This window comes from Capsicum annuum, chromosome 1 (genome assembly GCF_002878395.1).
Source record: "Capsicum annuum cultivar UCD-10X-F1 chromosome 1, UCD10Xv1.1, whole genome shotgun sequence".
NCBI lineage: Eukaryota > Viridiplantae > Streptophyta > Magnoliopsida > Solanales > Solanaceae > Capsicum > Capsicum annuum.
Window position 1 is genome coordinate 166,329,990 of NC_061111.1, and position 25,139 is coordinate 166,355,128.

Consider the following 25,139-nt stretch of genomic DNA (forward strand, 5'->3'; position numbering starts at 1 on the left):
CGTGGGTACGATATCCAACTATTCTAGTCACTATATTACTTGTACAATTATGTACACTTGTGTGTGCATTAGAATGAAACAAAGTTTTGGTGTCGTTGCTGGGGACTAGTAAATTTTTTTATTTTTGATAATTAGTTTAATTGTTAACGACTTGATCTTAGTGGTTGACTTTTGCAGGATTAGCTAAATACAGGATTGGCGAGAGAAGAGTTAGTAGAGCTTATTTGGAACCAGAACTGGTAATTCAATAGAGGTGAAGATCTCATTATCTAATTCAGTAGGTTCAAATGGTGGAACAAAGAGATACTAATCTAGTTGATCCAAATAATCCAGCTAATCCAAATGTCAGACGTGTTCCATCTCCGATGATTCCAGTTGCTCCTGATCAAGCAGCTGTAAGACCTATTCATGAGGTGGAAATCTCTCTCATAAACCATACTACTAATAGTATTCACAAGCTCGATTTGAATTAAAGCAAAATATGGTGCAGTTGCTGAATTTGGCTAGGCAATTTGCTGGATTTTCACATGAAGACCCACAGCAGCACATACAGACCTTCCTGGAAATTAGTGATACCTACATTCCTGAAGGGATAAATACTGATTATATTATATTAACTCTCTTCTTTTTTTCTCTAATTAGGGAAGCAAAAAGGTGGTTACATGTTGAACCACCACTCTCCATCACTTCATGGGATGATCTAGCTCAGAAGTTCCTAATTTGATTCTTTCCATTAGGGAAGAATGCATGTTTGAGATGTGAGATTCTAAGTTTTAGGTAGAAAGAAGGAGAAAATCTTTCTAAGCTTGGGAAAGGTTTAAGGGTATGCTAAAAAATTACCCTCACTATCATCAGTCTAATGATGTTCTTGTTTACACTTTCATATAGGGTCTTGAGCCAAAGAAAAAGATTCTCTTGCATTCAGCAGCTGGTGGGAAAGCTCTAGAGAAAACATATAATGAATAAGATACACTTAATCAAATTTCACAATGGAATCCTGAATGGCATGTTGACTCAAGGATTGCTCTTAAGAATGTGGAAGGTGTGTTAAAGGTAGATCAGTTCACTGCTTGGTGAGCTCAACTTGCAGCAATGCAAAATCAAATGCTTACTCAGTTTAACAACATAAGTTGGGGGTTTTGCAAGTAGCAGCTACAGCTAATGTAGTCTAACAAGTAAATTCTTGGTGTGAGATTTGTATAGGTAGTGAGCATGCAGCAGATGCTTGTGCAGTTAATCCATATTTTGTTAATTATATGGGGAATATAAATAATCACAGACAATAGAACTTTGGTAACACCTATAATCCCAATTAAAGAAACCAGCCTAATTTTTCATGGGATGGAAATCAAGCACAGAAAAATAATCAGTATAAGGGGTCGGTACAATAGAATCAATAGCAATTTAGAGAAGATAATGAAGCAACTTTTAGCTTCTCGTGCATAATTAGCAGCTGATATGAATAATCAATAGTTGATTATGAAGAATTTAGAGTAGTAAATTAGTCAGATTATAGGAGCACAAAACCCTAGACCTCAAGGAAGCTTACCTAGTAATCTAGAGGTAAATCTAAAGCAGGTAAATGTAGTCACAACAAGGACTAGTTTGTAGTTAATGGGAGCGGAATTGGAGTAGGTCAATCCCACAGCTATTGATGATGAATTTAAAAAGAATAATGAGAAAGTGGTCAAAGATAAAGTTGTAAGTGATGAAACCCAATTGGAGAAGAAGACTATACCTTTACTATTCACTCAAAGGCAGTAGAAGCACCGAGAGGATACAAGTTACAAGAAGTTTTTAGATCTTCTAAAGCAGGTTCATGTCAATCTTCCTCTTATTGATATTCTATAGAGTATGTTGAAGTATGCAAAGTATTTGAAATACATAGTGGCAAACAAGAACCAGTTGATAGAGTATTCTACAGTTGAACTTACTGAGGAGTGTATCTCAAATATACAGAATAAATTGCCCAAGAAGATAAAAGATACAGGTAGTTTTACTTTACAGATCACTATCGGGTAGGCCATCAGTGCTCGTGGGTTGTGTGACTTAGGGGAGAGCATCAATCTTATGCCCATATCTTTGTTTCAAAAGATGTGTCTTGGGAGTCACAAACCCATGATCATTATTTTGCAATTGGATGATAGGTCCCTTGCTAGGCCTAATGGAATTGTTGTAGATGTATTAATGCAAGTGGGATCACTAATTTTTCCAATAGACTTTATTATTCTTAGTTTTGAAGTTGATCTAGTTGTTCCATTTATTTTAGGATACCCATTCCTAGAAACAGGGCAATTACTTATTGATATAAGTGTAGGGAAGATGACTATGAGTGCGCATGACAAAGTGGAGGTTTTTGATATATATAAGGCACTGAAGTTGCCTGCTATATATGAAGAATTATCTTCTATATTAGTTATACACCTTGCGTTCGAGCTCTATATATTATTGTCCGATGATCCACTCGAGCGAGCTTTGATGGGTTATGATCTTTATGGTGATGTAGAGGTGCTTGAATTGGTTCAAGTTATGGATTTGGCTATTATTGACATGAGAAAGCTTGCTTTTAAGCCATTAAATAGGCCAGTTGGCCCCTCGCCCAAGTCATTTGTTGATAAAACTCAAAAATTAGAGATCAAGGCTCTTCCTTCTCACTTGAAATATGCTTTCCTTGGTGACAATGATACCCTACCTATTATTTTGTCTATAGTTTTATCTGATGTGCTGGTAAGGGAAGCAATGAAGTTTTGAAAATAAGGAAGAAGGCAATTGGGTGGCAAATGTCAGACATCACAAGATTAAATCTGGCTTTTTGTATGCATAATATATACATGGAAGAAGGTTATAAGGCAAGTGTGCAGCCACAACAAAGATTGAATCTGGTGATGAAGGAAATAGTACAAAAAAAAGTCATGAAGTGGCTTGATGCTGGGATTGTCTATCCCATATCTGACAGCAAGTAGGTTAGCCCAGTGCACTGCATCCCAAAAAAAGGTGGGATGACTGTGGTGACCAATGAAGTTAATGAGCTAATTCCCACTCGTATAGTAACTGGTTGGAGGATTTGTATCAATTATTGAAAGCTGAATGAATCTACCAGAAAGGAACATTATCTTATCCCATTCATTGATCAAATGCTAGATAGGTTGGCAAGGCAAGAATACTATTTCTTTTGGGATATTTACTCAGGGTATAATCAGATCACAATAGTGCCAGAAGATCAGGAAAAGACCACTTTTACCTATCCATTAGGTACATATGTGTTCAGACACATGCGTTTTGTCTTATGCAATGCACCCGCAATGTTTCAGAGATGCATGATGGCAATTTTCTATGACATGGTTGAGGAATTTATCGAGGTATTTATGGATGACTTCTCTATATATGGTAACTCTTTTGATGTGTGCTTGTAGAATCTAGATCAAGTTTTAGCTCATTATAAGGGGACAAACCTTGTCTTGAATTGGGAGAAGTGTCACTTTTTGGTTAAGAAAGGAATAGTCCTTGGCCATAAGGTGCCATACAAAGGACTTGAAGTGGACAGAGCCAAAGTTAAAGTAATCAAAAATCTACCATATCCTATGATAGTGAAGGGAGTGAGAAGTTTCCTGGGGAATGTAGGGTTTGACAGGAGGTTTATCTAAGATTTTTTGAAGATTGCAAGTCCTATGTGTAAACTGTTGGAAAAAGAAGCAAAATTTGATTTTGGGGCTGAGTGTTAGGAAGATTTTGAGAGGCTGAAAAAGAAACTGATTGAAGCACCCATCTTGATTTCTCTAGATTGGGCATTACTATTTGAGTTTATGTGTGATGCCAGTGATGTGGCTGTTGAAGCGGTTTTGAGGTAGCAAAAGACAAGGTATTTCATTCTATTTATTATGAATGCAAGTCTTAAATAATACCCAGATGAATTACACAATCATAAAGAAGGAGATGCTAGCGCTCATCTATGTGTTCGACAAATTTAGATCATACTTGGTGGGCACCAAGGTAATTGTTCACACAGCCCATGTTTCCTTTACGTATTTGTTCAACAAAAAATATGCAAAGCCATGATTAATAAGGTGGATTCTATTGCTTTAAGAATTTGATCTAGAAGTGTGTGCCTAAAAAGAGCGGAGAATCAAGTGGCAAATAATCTGTCAAGGCTAGAGAATTGTGATCACATTGCTGGTGATACACTTTACATTTGAGAAGAGTTCCCAGATGAGAAGTTGGTGGCACTCGATATGTGTGAGTTTCCCTGGTATGTATACATTGTAAATTTGTTAGTGTGGATGGTTTAACCTCCCGAAGCTACCAATCAATAGAGAAAGAAGTTGTTACATGATTCTCGTGCATACATATGGGGTAAACCTTTTCTCTTCAAATAGGGTCCTAATAGGATTGTGTGTAGATGTGTTTCCGAAGCTGAATCTAAACAAGTGCTACAAAAGTGCCCTTTATCTCCTTATGGTAGCCATCATGGGGGTGAACAAACAGCTATAAAAGTGTTACAATCAGACTTTTTTTGGCCAATTTCGTTCAAAGATGCAGTTGTCTTTATAAAAGGGTGTGATCAGTGTTAGTGATTAGATACAATATCAAGGCGCCATGAGATACCCCTGAACAATATTCTTGAAGTTGAGGTATTCGATGTTTAGGGTGATAGATTTTATGGGTGCATTTCCCCCATCTTATGGTAAATTATATATCCTCATGGCAGTCGATTACATATCTAAGTGGGTAAAAGTTATTGCCTTACCTACGAATGATGCGAGAGTTGTAATAAAGTTTGTAAAGAAGCATATCTTCTCTCATTTTGGCACACCCAAAGCTATTATCTGTGATGGAGGTATGCATTTTGTTAACACTTGATTCAAAAATCTGTTAGCTAAATATGGTGTGAGGAACAAGGTGGACATTGCGTATTACCCACAAATGAGTGGCCAAGTAGAAGTCTCTAATCGAGAAATCAAGCAAATATTCTAGAAGCCTGTAAATGGCTAGCAAAAGGATTGGTCAAAAAAGCAAGATGATGCACTATGGGCATCTAGGACAGCCTATAAGACATCCATTAGGACCTATCAATATCGCTTGGTATATGGGAAAGCATACCATTTTCCTGTGGAGCTTAAGCATCAAGCTTATTTTGAAGTTAAGAAACTAAACCTTGATATAAAGACAGTTGGTGAGAAGAGATTGTTGAAGCTGAATGAACTTGACGATTTTCATCTCCATGCTTATAAGAATACAAGACTGTACAAAGAGAATACTAAGAAATGGCATGACAAGCAGATTCTGAATAGAGTTTTTGAGCCTGGACAACTTGTGTTGCTATTTAATTCAAGATTGAAGTTGTTTCCAGGTAGGTTGTGTTCTAAGTGGTTTGGGCCATTTAAGTTGGTGCGAATGATGCCTTATGGAGCTTTTGAACTATGGAACAAGGAGAAGACTGAAAAATTCTTGGTGAAAGGGAAGTGGATGAAGCATTATTGGGCGGATCATGCATATCAGCACAATGTGTCCATCACCTTTGTGGATGAGTGAAGATTGAGTTGGATCATTCCACTATGTTAACTAAGGTGCTACGTGGGAGTCAACCCATAAATGTAGTGTACTAAGTAGTTTATTGCCTTGTCGTTAAAAGAAAAAGAAAAAGAAAATAAAAAAGAAATAAAAAATACAAAAAAAAAGTGTCGTGCCACAACCAAAACTAAGGCGCTGAGTGGGACGAAACCCATTTTTTCTTATGCTATTTAATCATTTTTGTTTTAGTGTACAGGAATGAGAACCTTGGCGGTGGCATGAGAGAGAACTAAAAGTGGGGAGTACCAAGGACTGATCAAAGGAAGTTTTCAAGTAAGTGAAATAGGCAATATGGAATGGTACAGGGTGAAAAAGAATAGGAGGAATGAAATATTTCCCCAAAAGATTAAAATCCATGCCAAAATTTTGGCATTATAGTGAGCACGGGGGATTATCCCACGATGCCTCACCTAGAGTGGGGGAATGGAGCCCGCAGTACCTGGCCTAGAGCGGAAGAGTAGAGCCCATGGTGCCCGCTTTGTATCGGCGGGATAAAGCTCGCGATGCGTGTCCAATCCCTACCCATTTAAGAATTCCAAAAATTTGGTCCCCTACTCCGAAATCTCTTTAAATACCCTCTTAATTTTCAAATCCCATTCACTCCTTTACCCTTGCCCGTTCCGCTCTTAAATCCCCATAACCAAATACGTTTCACTCAATTTTGTTCTTTGTTCTCAAGAAAAAAGGATATTCTTCTTCATCTTCTTCAAGTAAATACCCCACTCTTAATTCTATTACTTAATTAAGTGCAAGAAATGATAAAATGTTAGCCATACTTGAAGTATATAGTTACTTTGTAGAAAATTTTGTGAGATATGTGAGTTATACAGCACTTTGTACCATGGAAGTAGGATGTTTCAGTGCATGTGTCATTAGACTATTTATTGTTTAGTGCTTGTTCATTAATGCAATAGACTGTTAACACATGAGTATTTATGGCATAGTACATGTATGGGCTAACTTTGTGATAGTAAATGCGGGTTGAGTCATGGCACCAAAATTAGTATGTGTGGTGTATTTTGATAAAAAGGGAAAACTAAATACCTTGAGGAGGTCCGATTGCACAACCACAATATTAATTAAGTGTGGGGTTTTCTAACCACCCTCCACTCACATAGTGCTTGTTAAAATGTTGTAATATGCAAGTCAATTGACTACTTTTATGTGAAATCATGCACAAATGTTGAAATATCAAGTATGTACATCTAAAGTTTTGTTTGATAAAGTGGAGATGACTATAAGTGTTATAAATTGGAAGAAAGATAAGTTATTTTATTTAAATATGTGGGAAATCTTGCTGATGCATATTGTTAATTAAAGGGAAGTCTGAGTACCCTAGCATTCCAACCCACGCATTTGTGCAAGCAACTAAGTGTGGGGTGTTCTAACCACTATCCACACACATAGTGTTTTCTAGTTCAACATACTCACCCCGTTTGATATGGTTGTTTCATGTTTTGTTGACAGGTGATATGTCTGGTCAACAACAAAAGGGCAAGACCAAGACGTGACCTTCTAAGCCAGCAAGGAAAAAGAATAGACAAAGTTGTAGTGCGTCTCACCCTTCACTTCTCCCATATGGGCAAGTGAGGATATATGGTACTAGATGGGTTATAGAGGTTGGACGGAAATAGTATGCAGAGAATGGTGAGTTTAAGTATATGGCCAGCTAATTCATTTATAGGGAGAATCTGTTGAGAGAGTTTCCCAGTATTGTGTGACAGATAGAAGAGTTACACTGGGACTTCATGCTCATACAGCCTCATGAGTGAAACTTGAGCCTTGTCAGGGAGTTTTATGCTAACTGGGTCCTATGGGATAGGGACTTAGAAGTCAAGATACGAGGACAGGTTGTCACTTTCAATGCTCATTTGTTGAATGTTCTTCTCGGTATACCTGAAGTTGATGCTAAGCCCCTGAGCTGATGAATATAGAAAATCATATGTTGACATCATCCATTTATTGTGCGACAATCACTCAACATCAAGATGGGACCGCAAGAAAGAAAGTGCCATTAACCTCATATTACTCTTCAGTCAGATGAACAAGGAGGCCCAAATTTGGGTGAAGATTATCTACACTTATCTTATACAGGAGACACACCTGACTGATGTGCCACGCGATAGGGTATGTCTTATTTATGCCTTAATATGTAATAATGTTGATGTGAACATGGGTTTAATGAATTTTTTGGTTATGAAAACGATGCATCTTTGTCCGGAGCAAAGGTATGGATTTGGGGGCATACTGATAAGATTCCTCCAAGATTAGAAGGTAGAGGAGAAGGACCTGGACTATAGGCTACCTGTGGACACCCATCCTATTAATGTATCCCATACTAAGGGAAGTCTAGCTTATGGTTCTGCATTGACTATTCCCCAGCGTCAGTCTTTGAATGATGAGATCACTACTCGGATATATAGGCTACAGATGCTTTAGTTGTGGATTGGTGGGCTTCCAGCTACCCAGCAGGAGATTAGATGTAATGCCTTAAAAATGGCTCCCGAGACATCACATGATGCTCAAGACTACGAGTAGCCTCAAGCTAACCCTGTAAGCCTTCTTCTAAATCTAAAGCTCATAATAAAGAAATGTAGAGATATAATCAGAGCTAAAAATGCAAAATTTTGTCTAAGCTAAGCTAATATTATCTGTACATGATATCTAAAAATACTTGACGTAAAAGTCTGAACAATCAATACTAGAAATTTGAACTATATCTAACATCTGACAAGCCTCTATAACTAATAACTAGAGACCCACTGGGACAAGCCCCCAACTAACTCAAACTGACTGAATATATTGAATCAACTACTACAATAAGCTAGAAAATTTGAATGACTGGGTCCCTAAACTATGGGGACTTACCAACTATCGGGATATAGATGGAGATGCTTGATATCACTCACACTGTTGAAACTGAGCACTCAAACCTACATTATGAGACAATATAGCACATAGACGTATATATGGATCAGTACTTCTGGAATGTACTGAGTATATAAGGGTGGATGCATAAGTAAAATAATATCTCAATGTTTGCATAAACTTGTAAAAATAATGCATGTTAAGTGTAAATGACTCACATTGGTTGGAATAACTAAAAGCTAGAAATCATAAATCATGAGTGATAATACATACTACATAAATCATGCGAGTCATAACACTTAGTTCTAAAAGTTGTACTAGTATCCTATCTCTTTAATGATGTGGTCTAAGTGTAGAAAGGACTCACTTTTATAGATGTAAACTGAAAGCTGAAATCTAGTAGCTAATGTCTTATGTAAAGAAATATCTGAATAAAGTTGTGAGCCTTTACACTTAGTCTCTGAAACCTTTTCTGTTATGATTACTCTTTTCTGTAGGTTGTAGGGAGGTTCTTCTAACCGACACAAACCATGTGAGCTAACATGGAGTTCAGCATCTAGTTCTCTTAGAGAAAAATCTCACATTAGGGAGAGATATGATACTCTTGCCACGGAGTATAACCTAATCTAAGTTATCACATTTGTAACTGTCATCCATATAGAAATGGGAATAATCTGAACCTACGTAGGCTCGTAGTTCTGGGGCATATAAACATACCCAAATTGGTGCTAAATAATACTTCCTTTAATCTGTATACTTATTCTATAAGAAATCGACCTTTAAAACTAGTATAAGGGTTTACAATGAAAACATTGTAAACCTCTTGTAAATCTATTTACTGTAAACTCTAGTTAAATCCTTAAAGTGGATTCCATATCTAAGCTAAGATCAAAAGATCAAATCTTTGTCCAAAATCTGAATATAACAATTCCTGAGATGCTTAAAAGCATAATCTTCTTGAAATATCAATATTCAAAGTAGGGCTAATAACTCATGCATCAAATTCATGTCAAATTATCATAAAGTTAATGCTAAATAATGAAAATCTTGAAAATATAATTCTAGATCTGGGAATTAATGTCATGCGCATAAAAATACGAAAGTAGACATTCAATTCAACATAAATCAATTGTAATCTCAAAATCTTCAAATAGTAAAGAGTAGGTATAAACCCTAGACTGAAATTCATATAATTTCATATAAAATTCAACTTTAAAACTAATTTTGGGCACAAAGATGAAAGAATTATCCTTGTTCATGACCCCACATACCTTAATTGATGAATAGATGAAGAAGCATGAAATTTGAGTTCCTATTTGTACTCTTGAAGATTGATTCTTGAAGTTCTTGAATTTTGGGTTATCTTGGAAAAAGAATGGTGGAATTTGGATTTCCTGAGGTTTAAGTTTTGAGGTTCCATGGTTTCTTGGAGAGTAATTTGATGAAAAGTAATCATACTATGCTTAGAATAGGTTTAATCTAGTGTTTTTCATGAATTGGGGGCTTAGGTAATGACTAGATTTCCCTTTGGAAAAATTAACTCGGAACTGAAATCTTAATTTTGGGCCCCACCGTGATGTGGTGCTTATTACGGTGGCTTACTAGAAAAGGACGGGTGCTATTTTGGCCTCTGGCGCGATGCGGTGAACTCGCGTTGCTTCACTGGAAAAGGATGAGTGTCATTTTACTCTAACTGTGATGCGGTATCTGTCCCATTGAGATTTCTAGCGTGATACCAGCCAATCGTGATGAGCTACTAGAAAGGGATGAATGGGAATTCAGACTTCATCGTGACGCGGGCTAATTGTGGTGCTTCACTAGAAATCAGACAATTGAGATTCTTCACCTCACCGCGATGCAGTGCTCTACTGTTTTTCACTAAAATCTCCATAACTTCTCAACCGAGTATCGAATTAAGGCAAAATTTGTATCGTTGAAAAGCTGGTTCAATTATCTACCATTTAGTGGGAATAGATATGGAAAATTCTACACGTATCAAGATTTATAAATTTTTAAAGTTGACCCTTAACATTCTAGGAGCTAAACTAAGCTAGGAAAAGTTTGGGGTATTACAATATCTCCCTCTTGGGAACATTCGTCCTCAAATAAGTCCAGTTAAACTGAAGATACTGAGGTACTGAGGCTATATGCTAGAATGCATAACTAAAACAAAATTGCATGACTGAATCTAAAGCATACTAAGAGACTGAACTAATCTATGAATGCATGAATTTACATGAAGATAACTATATGGCTGAATCTGAGGCTAGAAAAGAACTAATTAAGGAAGACTGTTACCTTAGGATGAATCTGAGTTTATGTAGAAAAGGTGAGGATACTTGGTATGCATGTCTACTTCTGCTTCCCTAGTAGCACCCTCAACAGACTGATTTCTCCATAGAACTTTGACTAAGGGAACTTCTTTGTTCCTTAGTCTATGGATCTGATGATCAAGAATCTCTATTGGAAGCTCTTTGTATGAAAGGCTATTCTGAATGTCTGTGCTTTCTAGAGGGACTATAATATATGAATAATCCATACATTTCTTCAACAAGGATACATGGAACAATGGGTGAACTGATGACAAGTCTGCGGTAGCTCAAGCTCATACGCTACCTTCCCCACACGACTCAAAATCCTGTAGGGACCCATAATCGGGACTAAGCTTCCCCTTTTTGCCAAATCTCTCCACCTCCTTCATGGGTGAAACTTCAAATACATAAGATCATCTACTTCAAACTCAAGATCTCTCATTCTTACATTTGCATAAGATTTTTCATGACTATAAGCTGTTTTCAATCTCTCTCGAATCAAATTAACTTTCTCCATGGCTTCAAATACCATATTTAGCCCAATAATAATGGCCTCACCCACTTTAAACCAAACGACGAGTGATCTAGATCTCTGCCCATAAAGAGCCTCAAATGGGGCCATCTGAATACTAGAATAGTAACTGCTATTGTAGGCAAACTCGATCAATTGCAAGTGGTCATCCAAACTTCCTTTGAAATCAAGAACACATACCCTCAACATATACTCTAAGGTCTGAATGGTGCTCTCTGCCTGACCAACTTTCTACGAATGAAAAGATGAACTGAGATGAAAATGGGTACCAAGACCCTTCTGAAAGGCCTTCCAAATTTAGAGGTAAACTGATTACCCTTATCCGAAATAGTGGACAAGGGAACTCTATACAATCTAACTAACTCTCTGATATATAGCTTAGCATAATCTTTAGTTATGTAGGACATGTGAACTGGAAAGAAATGGACTGATTTGGTCAATCTGTCTACAATAACCCAAATCAAATCATGCTGACGACTCAAATGGGGTAATCCAATCACAAAGTCCATATTCACCTCTTGCCACTTCCAAGTGGGAATACCAAACTCTTGCAAAGTGCCACTAGGTCTTTGGTTCTCTACCTTAAACTGTTGACAAGTCACACACTTGGCTATAAATTTTTCTATATCCTTCTTCATACCACTTCACCAATAGACTTCCCGCAAATTACGGTACATCTTAGTGGCTCCTGGATGAATGGAGTAATGCACACCATGCACTTCTGCCATAATCTGGAGCCTCAAATCATCAACACGTGGCATACACAATCTACTCTGGTATCTCAACACACCATCTCCCCCTTCGGATAAAACCTCTACCTTTTGGTCTTTAATTGAAACCTTCATTTTAACCAAACTAGAATCCTTATCCTTCTTCTCTTTCACTTCAAAAACTAGAGAAGATTTAGAACTACTCTGAACTCAAATATTCCCTTCAGCTGATTTAACCAACCTCACACCCAATCTAGCAACAGGTGAACTTCTCGAACTAATTCTGTCTTATCATTCTCTACATGAGCAACACTGCCCATAAACAGTCTACTAAGGGTGTCTACCACTACATTGGCCTTGCCCGAATGATACAACACACTTATATCATAATTCTTCAACAATTCTAACCACCTTCTCTAACAAATATTTAAATCTCTCTCAATGAACACATATTGCAAACTTTTGTGATCCGTAAATACATCAACATGCACTCCATAAATATAGTGCCTCTAAATTTTTAATGCAAAAACAACAACAACTAACTCAAGATCATAGGTAGGATAGTTCTTTTCATGAGTCTTAAGCTATCTAGAGGCATAGGCAATAACCTTACCTCTCTACATTGAAACATAACCCATACTGATTCTAGAAGCATCACAATAGACAATGAATCCATTTGAACTATCAAGTAGCACTAAAACTGGGGCTAAAGTGAATCGAGTCTTTAACTCCTGAAAACTCTTCTCACAAAAATCTGACCACTAAAACTTAACTTTCTTCTGAGTTAATCTATATATAAGGGATGCAATAAAAGAAAAACCTTCAACAAAACATCTATAATAGCCTGCTAAAACTAAAAAAACTCCTGATGTCTGATGGAGAGATAGGTCTAGCCTAGTTTCTTAATTCTTCTATCTTTTAGATATCAACTATAATGCCATCAGCAGAAATAATATGACCGAGAAAAGCTACTGACCTTAGACAAAATTCACATTTGCTAAATTTGGCGAATAAGTTGTGATCTCTAAGAGTTTGTAACACAATTCTAAGAAACTCGGTGCTAAATACTACTCCCTTTAATTTGTATGCTCATTTTGTAGGAAATCTAACTTTAAAAATAGTATAAGGATTTACAATAAAAATCTCTAGTAAATCTGTTTACTGTAAACTATAGTTAAATCTGTAAAGTAAATTCCATATCTAAGAAAAGATAAAAAGATCAAATCTTTGTTCAAAATCTTAATATAACAATTCATGAGATGCTTAAAAGCATAATCTTCTTGAAATATCAATATTCAAACTAGAGCTAATAACCCATGTCAAATCATCCTAAAGTTCTTGCTAAATAATGAAAATCTTGATAATTCGGTTCTAAATCTGGGAATTAATGTCATGCACATAAAAATACAAAAGTAGACATACAATTCAACATCTAAATCAATTGTAATCTCAAAATCTTCAAATAATAAAGAGTGGATATAAACCCCATACTGAAATTCATATAATTTCATATAAAATTCAACTTTAAAACTAATTTTGGGCACAGGGATGAAAGAATTATCCTTGTTCATGACCCCACATATCTTAATTGATTAATAGATGAAGAAGCTTGAATTTTGAGTTCCTATTTTTACTCTTAAAGATTGATTCTTGAAGTTCTTGAATTTTGGGTTATCTTGGAAAAAGAATGGTGGAATTTGGATTTCTTGAGGTTTAAGTTTTGAGGTTCTAGGTTTGCTTGGAGAGTAATTTGATAAAAAGTAATCATATTATGCTTAGAATAGGTTTAATCTAGTATTTTTCACGAATTGGGGCTTAGAAAATGTCTAGATTGCCCTTTGAAAAAATTAACTTGAAACTGAAATCCCAATTTTGGGCCCCACCACAATTCGGTGCTTATCGCGGTGGCTTACTAGAAAAGGACGGATGCCATTTTGGCCTCTGGCATGAAGTTTGTATTGCATCACTGGAAAAGGATGAGTACTATTTTGCACTCCACCGCAATGCGGTGTCTGTCCCATTGAGATTTCTGGTGTGATTTCATCCAATCGCAGTGAGCTACTGGAAAGGGATGAATGGGAATTTGGACTTCACTGTGATGCGGGATAATTGTGGTGCTTCATTGTAAATTGGACAATTATGATTCTGCACCTCACCGCGACACAGTGCTCTACTATTTTTCACTAAAATAACCATAACTTCTTAACCGAGTATCGGATTAAGGAGAAATTGGTATCATTGGAAAGCTGGTTCAATTATCTACCATTTGGTGGGTCTACAGATGGAAAATTCATGTATCAAGAGTTATACATTTTAAAAGTTGACCCTTGACATTCTAGGAGCTAAACTAAGCTAGGAAAAGTATGGCGTATTATATTAGAGCTATAGAGTTGGACTATCCTTTTGGTCATCATACGAGGACCATGATACGGATAGTCCCTAATTTTATAGAGTTTGTTGATGATGATGTGCCTACTAACGAGGAGCGTCGACTACTTGATTCAGATTTAGAGTCAAAGAAGACAGATACAGACGATGATGATCCAGACTTGGGAGCGGAAGCTTATGATCCAGAATCTGATGATGATATAGATGGGATATGACTAGGGAGATTTTCCCTATAACATACTAATCTTATTTTTCAAGCACTGGGACAGTGCTTCACTTTAAGTGTGGGGTGGTGGAATTTCATTCCTTGTACTCTATTTGTTTTGTTATTCCTTGTACTTTATTTGTTTTATTTACTTCGATGATCTAAGTGTTAAGATGATGTACGAAAGCACTTAGGGAGATCAGTCACTATTTACCCAAATAGTTTTTACCCGACCCTTAGCTTACATTACAACCCTAAAAGACGTAGTTGATCCTTCATCCCAATAAGGGGAGTAGTACACTAAGGGCAAGCTTATGGTTCATTATCTATCGTGTATGAATTATTTATTGAGAGTGAGAGGTTTTTTTTGTTGAAATCCCCTTTCTGTTATATATTATAAGATTGAGAATGAATGTGGGAAGCTTTCTCATTGTGAGGGTGCATGTGGATGACAGCCATGTGACGTATAATTTTCTCGATTGAACAACTTTGTTGAGTTTGACAACAGACTGGGAATCCCCTTTTCAGGTAAAGAAGTTGGAAAATAGCAATCCCATATTTTTAGAAGTGAATTGACATATTTTAAGCTGAAATTCTTTGTTTGATCTATGAATGCCCAACATAAGTATTTTGCCTAGGTTGTGATGATTAAGCTTAATTGAATATAGTATTTTTTGAATTTTTTGAGGAAGAACAAGGTTCTAAGTGTGGGTTGGTGATCTTAGGAGTATTTATATGTCCAAGCACCAATATTCACCCATGATAGGCCTAGTTCTATGAGCTAAAATGTGTATTTTTATTGTGTTTGGTGTGTAATTTCATGATTTGAGCTAATAGACATGATTAGTAATGCAAGATAGATTTTTGATGAAGTTTGGCTCAAGTGGATGCGTGACTGAAATAAAGTGATGACCGATGATGGTAGATTAAGTATCGAGGACACTGGAAGGAGTTGGAAAGCAAGCCGGGAGGCTGGAGCAAGTAGTAGAGCAACTAGCTAAGAAGAAAAGGTTTTGTGCCTTAGTGAAATTCTTAGATGCAAATTCCAGTTAAGGCGGATGATTAGCCCACGACGCGGGCTCCAGATTGGGGATCCTTTGCCTTAGAAAAATATTTGAAGGCTAATTTCAGTGGAGGGGGCAATTAGCCCGCGATGCGCCCTTCATCACAATGCAACAGAGCAGGCGACGCACCCTTTATTGCAGTGAACTGACCCCAGCGATGCGTGATGTAGTCCACCCCAAGATTAAATTGTCCTAGTATAAAATCCAACATGGGAAACACAATTGGAACACTTTGGCATGTACTGCAGAGGCAAAAACACTATTAATACTTTTCTTAGGGTTCTTTGAACTTCATTATTCGAAGGTTACTTTTGGGTATTTTAAATTATTTATTTTTGATGTTGAATTCAAACATGAATGTCTAAACACCCTTTCTCTAGGGTTGAGGCCGAAGACATGATTACACTTTTATATTCTTTATCGTAGTTTCTTGTTGGATTATCGTTTGGGTTTTTCTTAATCTCTTGTGCTTACTATTTTGATGAATGTCCACCATTAGAATAAATCTATATTCCTATGTGAATCCAAGAGGAGAATTATAGGATAAAATGAAGAAATTAAGGAGCAAGGTTCTCATTCTCTTATAAAATAAGGGATGTGAATTAGCATCTAGGATAGGGATATACCTAGAAGCCTTGTTTGGTTCACTTGCAGGAAGATAGCTATATGCATCTAGTTGGTTGGTTTCATCCCCGCTCAACAATGTAGTTGTAATGTCCAAGTTAAGTAGATGACTAGAGTTGGGATACCATGATCATACTATAAACCCTATGAATCAATGACCCGATAATCAACTAAACTACAATAATAATAGAGATTTTTAGGATTGTAAAAAGTGTCTAAACCCTGAAATTCTCTCTATTATTGATTACAACCCTGCTTACGTTGCTATTGTCGCATATTGTTATTTCTTAATTATTTATATTTTACCTTGAATCTTAACAATCATTTTGATACCTTTAAACACTTAATACATTCTTGTCACAAACTAAAGTTTGTTGAATTGCAAGTTGCATAGTCCTCGTGGGTACGATATCCGACTATTCTAGTCACTATATTACTTGTACGATTGCATACCCTTGTGTGTGTGTTAGAATGCATTAGTTAATGAAATTACAAACCAAATTTCATCTCATTTGGAGAAACCCATGTTCCCATTCCAATCATTTAAACAATGAACCAATTCAGTCCTAAAAAATCAATTCAAAGCATGTCAATTTAAAACATAGGACAAGTATTTCAATCAGTAACAACCAAAACCCGTCAATATAATTTCAAAACCCATGATTTAAATCACATCAAAATCCTTTCAATTAATGACACAATTTAAAATTCAAGTTTAGGGAAGTGAAACATGCCTGAAATACACATAAACTTGAAAACAATTCAAAGTTTGGAGCTAGGATGATGAATTCTCTGTAAAATCCTTAAATGTTCTTGGGCTTTGATTTTAAGAGTGAAAGAGGATGATTTGATCTGTACAAACTGAAGGGAATGGGGTTATTTTATATTTAAAGGTTGTACAAGGGGTAAAAAGACCAAAATCCCCTCATCCCAAGTGAAAAATCAAAAACTGGACAAAATTAAAACACTGACATGGCACGCCAATATCGCGGAGGTTAACCTCCGTATCACGGCCTTATCGTGGACCCTCACTGCCTTGGGGTCCCAAAATGACCTTGAACCCCTTTTGAAAAAATTGAAACATTCCTAAAATACCCTTTTAACATCCCAAAACATAATTCAACTCAAAAATTGACATTATGCACGTAGGAGGATCAAAAATAAAATGATCAAAATTTTGAGGGATCTTATATAGACATACAACTCGAAGTTTGAAAATATAACTAAAAATCCAAGAAGAAACCATAACTATATCTCTGAATAAGAAGTAAGACATAAATAGATAGGATGAGGTAGAAGACACTGAAAGAATAGAGCAACCACTACCTCAAATGTATTAAATCATCATCCGAACGTAACTGCCCCGCAGTGTACTCATACCTGAATCAGCATCGAAAGGGCACAGTAGGGATGAGTATGGTCCACTTGTAATCAATAGGTATCCTAGACCGATTGAGGAAAGTAGAAAATAAGGCATATAAATACACACTATGAGCACATCACCTACAAGCAGAAAATGTCTCAAACAATAGCTCACATAGTCTCCACTAATAGTTCTAGATATAGCTCATAGGTAGAAAATAGGTACGTAAAAACAAAATAGAGATGCATCAAATAAAATATAGAAACACAACACTTAAGATGCATACATAAATGAATTGCAATGAGAATGATGATAAGGATGACGATGTGATATGATTGAGGTTATCACATAACCTCCGTATATACCTACCGAGCATCAGTGTTTCCAGGTAGGACCCATGGGGGTTTGTAATCGATATACTATCTCAATACTCAATACCAATCTCAATATGCATATCTCTTCTCCAACTTATGGGCTACAACAGAGAATTTTGTAAAAGTGTCTCATTTCTATCAAAACTCGGTGTTTCCACAATGGTACTAATGAGTCATGAATGCATGTATGATATGAAGATGTAATGCTCTCAACCAAACCAGTATGAAGATCTCAAATCCATTTCATATACATGAACATGAGCTCAAGATCCACTCAATATGTCAACTATCTATGGTTCAATATAAGCCACGTACCATTAGAGTGAAATATGCAACTGAAACATCATTATTATCACATTAACCCCAACCTAGGCATTTTCTATCACGAAGAAAGCAACCAAATACATACACAAGGTCAACAATATTAGATAAGACCCCCTGCACGGGCCACACATAGCAATTATCATCTCAATCACCAATAACAACAACATAAGCCCCCACACAGGCACACAACTGCAATAATATTATTCCCATGATTATTACCCAGATCCTTAACATGCTTTTGTACAAATATTAACTACCTAGCCCAGTCTAAAGAAAAGCCATAACCTACTTTGTGACATCGGAATCCAATCCTAAAGAAATTCATGTGGAGCTTTTCCCCTCTCAAATGGCATCGAAATCAACTAAAACATACAAATAGAAAATCTATGTGTTAAAAGAAAGTCAACAATACCCATATTGTTATTTTTTAATTGGGGTCAAAATGGACCTCCAAAATAGATTTTCAAAACGAAAGGATAAAATTACAATTTTAGTTCATAAACACATTACTTGTGATTAAAGAAAGTCATATTAAAAAATCCAAGTGAAAATGAGTTTAAAACAGGGTATAAATTGACAAAAAATAATTTTAGACCTTCCAGGCCAAAATCTCCAATTTTCACTTTTGAAATCACGAATTAACGGGTTTTAAATGACAAGAATCAAGGTAAAATGAATGAAATAGTGATTTGGAGCTTACCCAAGATCGAAAATGGAAGAAATCATCCAAAATTCTCTCAACCCAAAGCTCAAAGTCTTAAAAAAAAAAAGAAAATTGAGAAAACACTATTTATACCCAGCGCTGATCACTAAAGTGGTCACTGCTTTAGCACAGGTCGACCTCTAAAGCAGTCCATCCCTACACATATTGACGATAAAGTGGTCCCCATACCCCTAAAGTGGATAAGGTCCGCTTTAGCAGAACTTCGCTAATAGTTGGGCTCCACTTTAGTTGCACCTGGGATGCTAAAGCGGTCACCAATTTAGTAGACTCATGGCCGCTAAAGCAGTTGCACCATATAATTAGTGCACCAACAACTTTACTAAAAAATGCAAAGTTGGGGATTAGGCCCTTAAGATTCGTTTGAAATCTCGTGCAGGCAAATGAAATATGTTACTAGACTAAATTCAATATTCCGGACTCAATGGCTACATCAAATTTTTGAAAAGAGGTTGTTCCCACAAAATTAACCCCCAAGATCTAATTTCACAAATTTCAAAACCAAGGGTCAAAAATAAACCCAAAACCCATAAAATCACACCAACCATATTACCAAACCAAAATCGATAGTTCAGATCTGCTAGCATAGTTCGTTTTGTCATCCAACACATAGAATAATAAATATTGACTGAAGTCAACTATAAGGCCTTTTTAACCTCAAAAAACTACGAACTCACACAAATTGTTTCGAATCGCATTGGTTAGCATGCCATCCAGCCCCACACCCTAAAAATATCATATAGAAACCATAGAGAGGGGTAAAATGATCAAAACACATAAAAGAGAAAATTTCACATAATTAAGTCCTTACAATATCCACAACTAAGAATTTTGTTTGTCCTTGAACTTAATGCAAGAAAATACCTAAATCAGTGAAAAGTTAGGGATAACTACTATGCATGTCGGACTCGACCTCCCAAGTAGCCTCACCTATAGGACGGTGTCTCCACTAGACCTTAACCACTGAAACATCTCTAATGTAGTCGCCTAACATCTCGGGCTAAATGGAGACTGGCTCCTAAACAAAGGACAGTCTCTCATCTAAATGCATTCTGTCCCACCAAATGACATAAGACTCATCCAGAATATAATGTCATAGATGGATACATGAAAAACTAGATAAATAGTTAATGATTTAAGGGGAAATGCTAAATCATAAGCTATATCTCCAATAGTCCAAAGAAACTTAAATGGCCCAATATACCTGGGGCTAAGATTATCTCTCTTCCCAAACCTCATCATTGCCTTCATGAACAAAATATGAAGGAAGACTCGATCATCCACACTAAATATCAAGGCACAAAATCTAAGATTTGCATGGCACTTTTGCCTATTTTGAGTCGCTCGAAGTCTATCCTGAATGACCCAAACAATATTAAAAAACTCACAAAGAAAATTCATACCTCGAGGTTTAATCTTAGAAACCTCAAACCAACCAACAAGAGAGCGACAATGTGTACCATATAAGGCCTCAAAGGGTGCCATCTCAATGCTAAAATAGTAGCTATTATTATATGCAAACTCTTTCAAGGATAAATATTTCTCCTACTGATCTCCAAAGTCCATAACACATGCGTGGAGCATGTCTTCAAAAACCTAAATAGTTTGCTCTATCTGACTATCGGTCTGAGGGTGAAAATTGTGATAAGATCAACCTTGGTGGCCAACTCCTCCAGAAATACCTTCTAGAAGTGAGAAGAGAAAATTGAACCCTCTATGTGATAATAGATATTGTTACATAATCAAGACAAACTATTTCACTGACATATATACGGACCAACCTCTCCACACTGAATGAAACCTAAATAGGAATAAAATGAGTAGATTTAGTCAATCAGTCCACGATGACCCAAACATTGTCAGAACCATAAGAAGTATAAGACAACCTAGCCACAAAGTCCATAGTAATCTATTCCCACTTCCACTCAAGAATAGGCAACACTTTAAATACTTGGCCTTAACCTAATGATAACATAGGCAATGAGCTACAAAATCCACAACATCCTTCCTCATACCATCCCATCAATAGTGTCATCTCAAATCATGATATATCTTAGTCACTTTTATATGAATGGAGTACCTAGAACAATAAGTCTCCTCCAAATCAATCTCACTTAATCACCTACTCTCAACGCACAAACTCGGCCTCCAATCCTCAAAATACCATCAGAGTCAAATAAGGCTTCCTTAGTCTCACCACTTAACATCTTATCTCAAATCACTCTCAAACCATTACCATCAAACTAAAGAGCCCAAATCTTCTCCATTAAAGAAAATTTAGCCTCTACAAATACCAAAGCATACCTAGGTATTGAAATATCACGCCTAACTATCTGGTTAGCCAAAGGCTAAAACTCTAAGGCCAAAGGCCTCTCTTGGGTCAAAAGATGCGTTAAGCTACCCATACTAAGTGACTTTCGGATTAAGGCATTTGCAACCACATTAGCCTTGATTGGATTATAAAAAATAAAAAGATCATAATCCTTAAGCAACATAAGCCAATAGTGCTATCTCATATAAAGATCTCATTGGGTAAAGAAATATTGATGGATATAATGATCCCAAAAGATCTCAAAACTAACTCCATACAAATTGTGCCACCACAACTTCAAAGCAAATACAATTGCACACAACTCTAAATTATGGATAGGGTAATTCTTCTCATGAGGCTTTAACTAACGAGAAGCATATGCAATCACCTTAGGCAATACAAAAAAAATCACAAAAGATAGTAAATCTCATCCCTTCCTTAGGCAAAGTAAAGAGAGGAGTTGATGTCAATAAGTCCTTGAGATTTTGAAAGCTCACCTTATAAGCATCGAACGACTGAAAAAAAATCTTCTTATGGGTCAACTTGGTCAAAGAGTCCATAATAGATGAAAACCTTCAATAAAGCATCGATAGTATCTTGCTAAAACCACAAAAATTTGGATCTCAGTAGGATAATATCAGTACATTCATTCCAAGGAGGTACACATTTCAGATATATCTAATATTAAGGGCATGTAACCCCCACAAAATGAGAACTACTTTGCCACTCAAGAGATTTGGACAATGGAAAATCCTAGAGGAACCACGGTAATCAATCAACCACTCTTAAAGGCTCACATGGGTTCCATGTCTCAATAAGCACATAACCCCTTTAAAAGACTCATCTTTGTTACAGATCCTTCCCATACACAACTTTGGTCCCTCAAGTAGATTAAAAATCTTCAAGAAAAACTCTCTGTCATAGGGATGAGTACCAATAACCTCAACCATAGTTTGCTTATCATCTTGACCAAGCATCAATTATTGTGAATAAGAACCACCATATTTAAATTTTTCATTGGGGTCAAATGGATAGAGTGGCCATAGACATCAATCTAAACAACACTCTTTTTCTCCAAAGGTATCACCAAAACAAAAGGATATACTCTTCGTACTAGTATATGCACCATAAAAAGCAACTAAAGTAAAGAAAGATGTCACGGAAATTGAATTCATCTAAGGTATTCTCAAGAACATGCTCACTGTGATGCCCAAGAACATTATCAAAGGTAAGTTCAAGAATTGGAACACTCAAAGAAGAATAGGCAATTGGTACACAAAGATCACCCTTCAAACCTTCACATTCTTTTCCTAAAAGAGTACTCTCATTTTTCAAGAAGAGATTTCCATATTTTGGAGGAATGTCATCACACCAAAATAGGTTGTTATATAGAGTATATCCCTCAAGAAGAGCTACATCACCAACATAATCCACACCACTAGATAATTCACTAAGAGTGATTTTATCATCTTCAAACAAGATATTGTACTTAAAGAGAAAAGGATCAATCCATGAAAAAAATCTAAAACATTCAAGTTCACTCTCAAGAAGACAACTATCAAGTTTTAAAGAAGTTTCAAGCACATAGTCACCCCTATGAGCAAAGCAAATAATAGGATCTTCATCAAAAGGTATGCTCAAAGGGTCACTTCTATTTGATTGACCAATATTTTCAACACCATCACTAACTTGAGGTTCATTAACCATATACCAAACATACTCAAGTGGTGGAATTGGTTCACACATAAGTTGGTCCATAAAATTTCCATAAGACAATGTACCATTTTTAATACTACAGCTTCAACACTAGGTGGACATAAATTGATCTTACAAGAAGAGTCAAATTCGTTCATTATTAGGATCAACTAGTGTATCTAGGCTCTCAGCTTATACATTATCATCATGACGTAAAGAAATATTAGGCTCATCTAAAGATAAGATATCACTCAGACATACTTGGCTATTAGACTCATAATAATATTTCACATTTACTAGAGTGTAAGAGTTAGCTTGGTTACCTTGAAGCTCATTTTGAAGTATGTCTCTCATATGGTTGCTTATGGATCATATTTTGTTATCCATAGCATTAAGCTTCTGCAAGTTGGAAAGGGTAGAGTTAGGGAAGTTTAGATGATCTATCATGTTATCTATCCTCCCACACATACGAGTCATACTTCCTCCAAGAGATCCTAATCAGCTATCTATAGCATTAAAATTCTCCATGATGGTAGCTAAAACCACTTGAATGGTAGGATTAGGTGTCTCACCTTTCTCGTCCATTATACCTAACAAAACAAATACTAAACAAAAACAAAAAACAACAAACAAGCTAAGGTTAAGAAATAAATCCTCACAAGCTCTTAGAGTTCACACTTTTGTTTTGTCTCTCAATTGGCGTCACAAGCACTGATAGATTGTTTATACTACAATAAGAATGCTTGGCACCAATTGTGGCTTGTGGTCAAAATGGATTCTTATTTGAAAGAATCGAATAAAAAAATATGTACGGACTTGAATCAAGAAGCCACGATGAATTAAAAAATAGAAAAAGCTCAAAAGAAATAGGATGAAGAAAGAAATGAACTCAAGCGCAAATCACAACTAAGTAGGTCAATTAGTTGTTAATTAGTGTTTAGAATAAGGAGAAGATCAATAAAAATAAAGCAATGAAACTAGATAAATCAAACCTTAGTATAAAGGGAATTTAGAAGCTTTGAAATGTGCTTTTGATTCACTAAAATAGGGTGGGGGCATCTCAAATTCATGTCAAATGTTAGAGGGGTTGTTTTGACCTGCTTGAGCAGTTCCAGCACACCTCAGGTGCATACGAGGCACATAAGCCACTATTTTTACCTACTTTAGCAGGTCCAAAGCAGTATCAATGCATCCCAGGCACACTTCCAACACAGATCACCCGAGACAGCTCACTTGAAGTACCATTTTTATCCTTTTGTGGTCCCCCTTTGTCCTCTTCTTTGGAATATTTTTTGAATTTTCAAAGGTGCATTTGTGCTAATACTTTTATACACCTTTTGTTTCTCTTCTGAGGATCAAACAACCACTTTCTCTGAAGAATTCACCTTGAAGATAACAATTTCTCCAAGAACACCAATTTTCCCAACTTCTTCACCTTAGCTCAGACTGAGTTGAAATTTTGAGTCTAAGCACCTTTTAACCTTCTAAACTCATTCCAAACATCAATTAGCTCAAATTTTTCACCAAAAATTTTAGATTTTTTCACCCACTTTAAGTTTCTTCAACTCGAGCTCTCAACTGTGGTAGAATGTTTGATATAGCTTCGAGTTAGCTCAAATTTGATATTTGGACTCTAATAGTGTTAAGGAACACAAATTTAACACTAGAAATACAAGAAAACACCAAAATCAAAAACTCAAAATTTGACCTAACCCTAAAAACGTGAATAGTAAATTCTTTTGGGATTTTCAATTTTTCAAGACAAATAGACCTAAAATTGACTTCATGGAAATGAAATCAAACTCGGGTCTGATACCAAATGATAATGTACAAACTACAAAATTGAAAACTAACTAATATAAGAGAAATAAAAGATAAAAGGGATAGATGAAAACAAGTAAAGATAGACAAAATGAAAGGAATTGAAAGAAAACAAAGGGTATATTAAACCCTAAATCCTCAATTAGTTAAATGAAATAAAGCACCTAAATATTATGTAGACCTAAAGAAAATCAATTCCCAAGCAACCCATATTTCTAAACAAAGTATCAACATAAGCTAATCCAAGCTTGTCTCAGTC

At 36.1% G+C, this 25,139-nt stretch overlaps 1 protein-coding gene and 1 non-coding gene across 2 annotated transcripts; one reads left to right on the forward strand and one right to left on the reverse strand.

The window, feature by feature from the left end:
• Window positions 1-748: 748 nt before the first annotated feature.
• Window positions 749-854, reverse strand: LOC124891878. Its single transcript, XR_007049928.1, has one exon. It is a non-coding gene; the product is annotated as a small nucleolar RNA R71 (small nucleolar RNA).
• Window positions 855-4,828: 3,974 nt separating this feature from the next.
• LOC124898518 lies at window positions 4,829-5,529 on the forward strand. The gene is made up of 2 exons (XM_047412157.1): window positions 4,829-4,834; window positions 4,990-5,529. Exons 1-2 carry the CDS (start codon window positions 4,829-4,831, stop codon window positions 5,527-5,529), a joined length of 546 nt encoding a protein of 181 aa, XP_047268113.1.
• The last annotated feature ends 19,610 nt before the right edge of the window (window positions 5,530-25,139 follow it).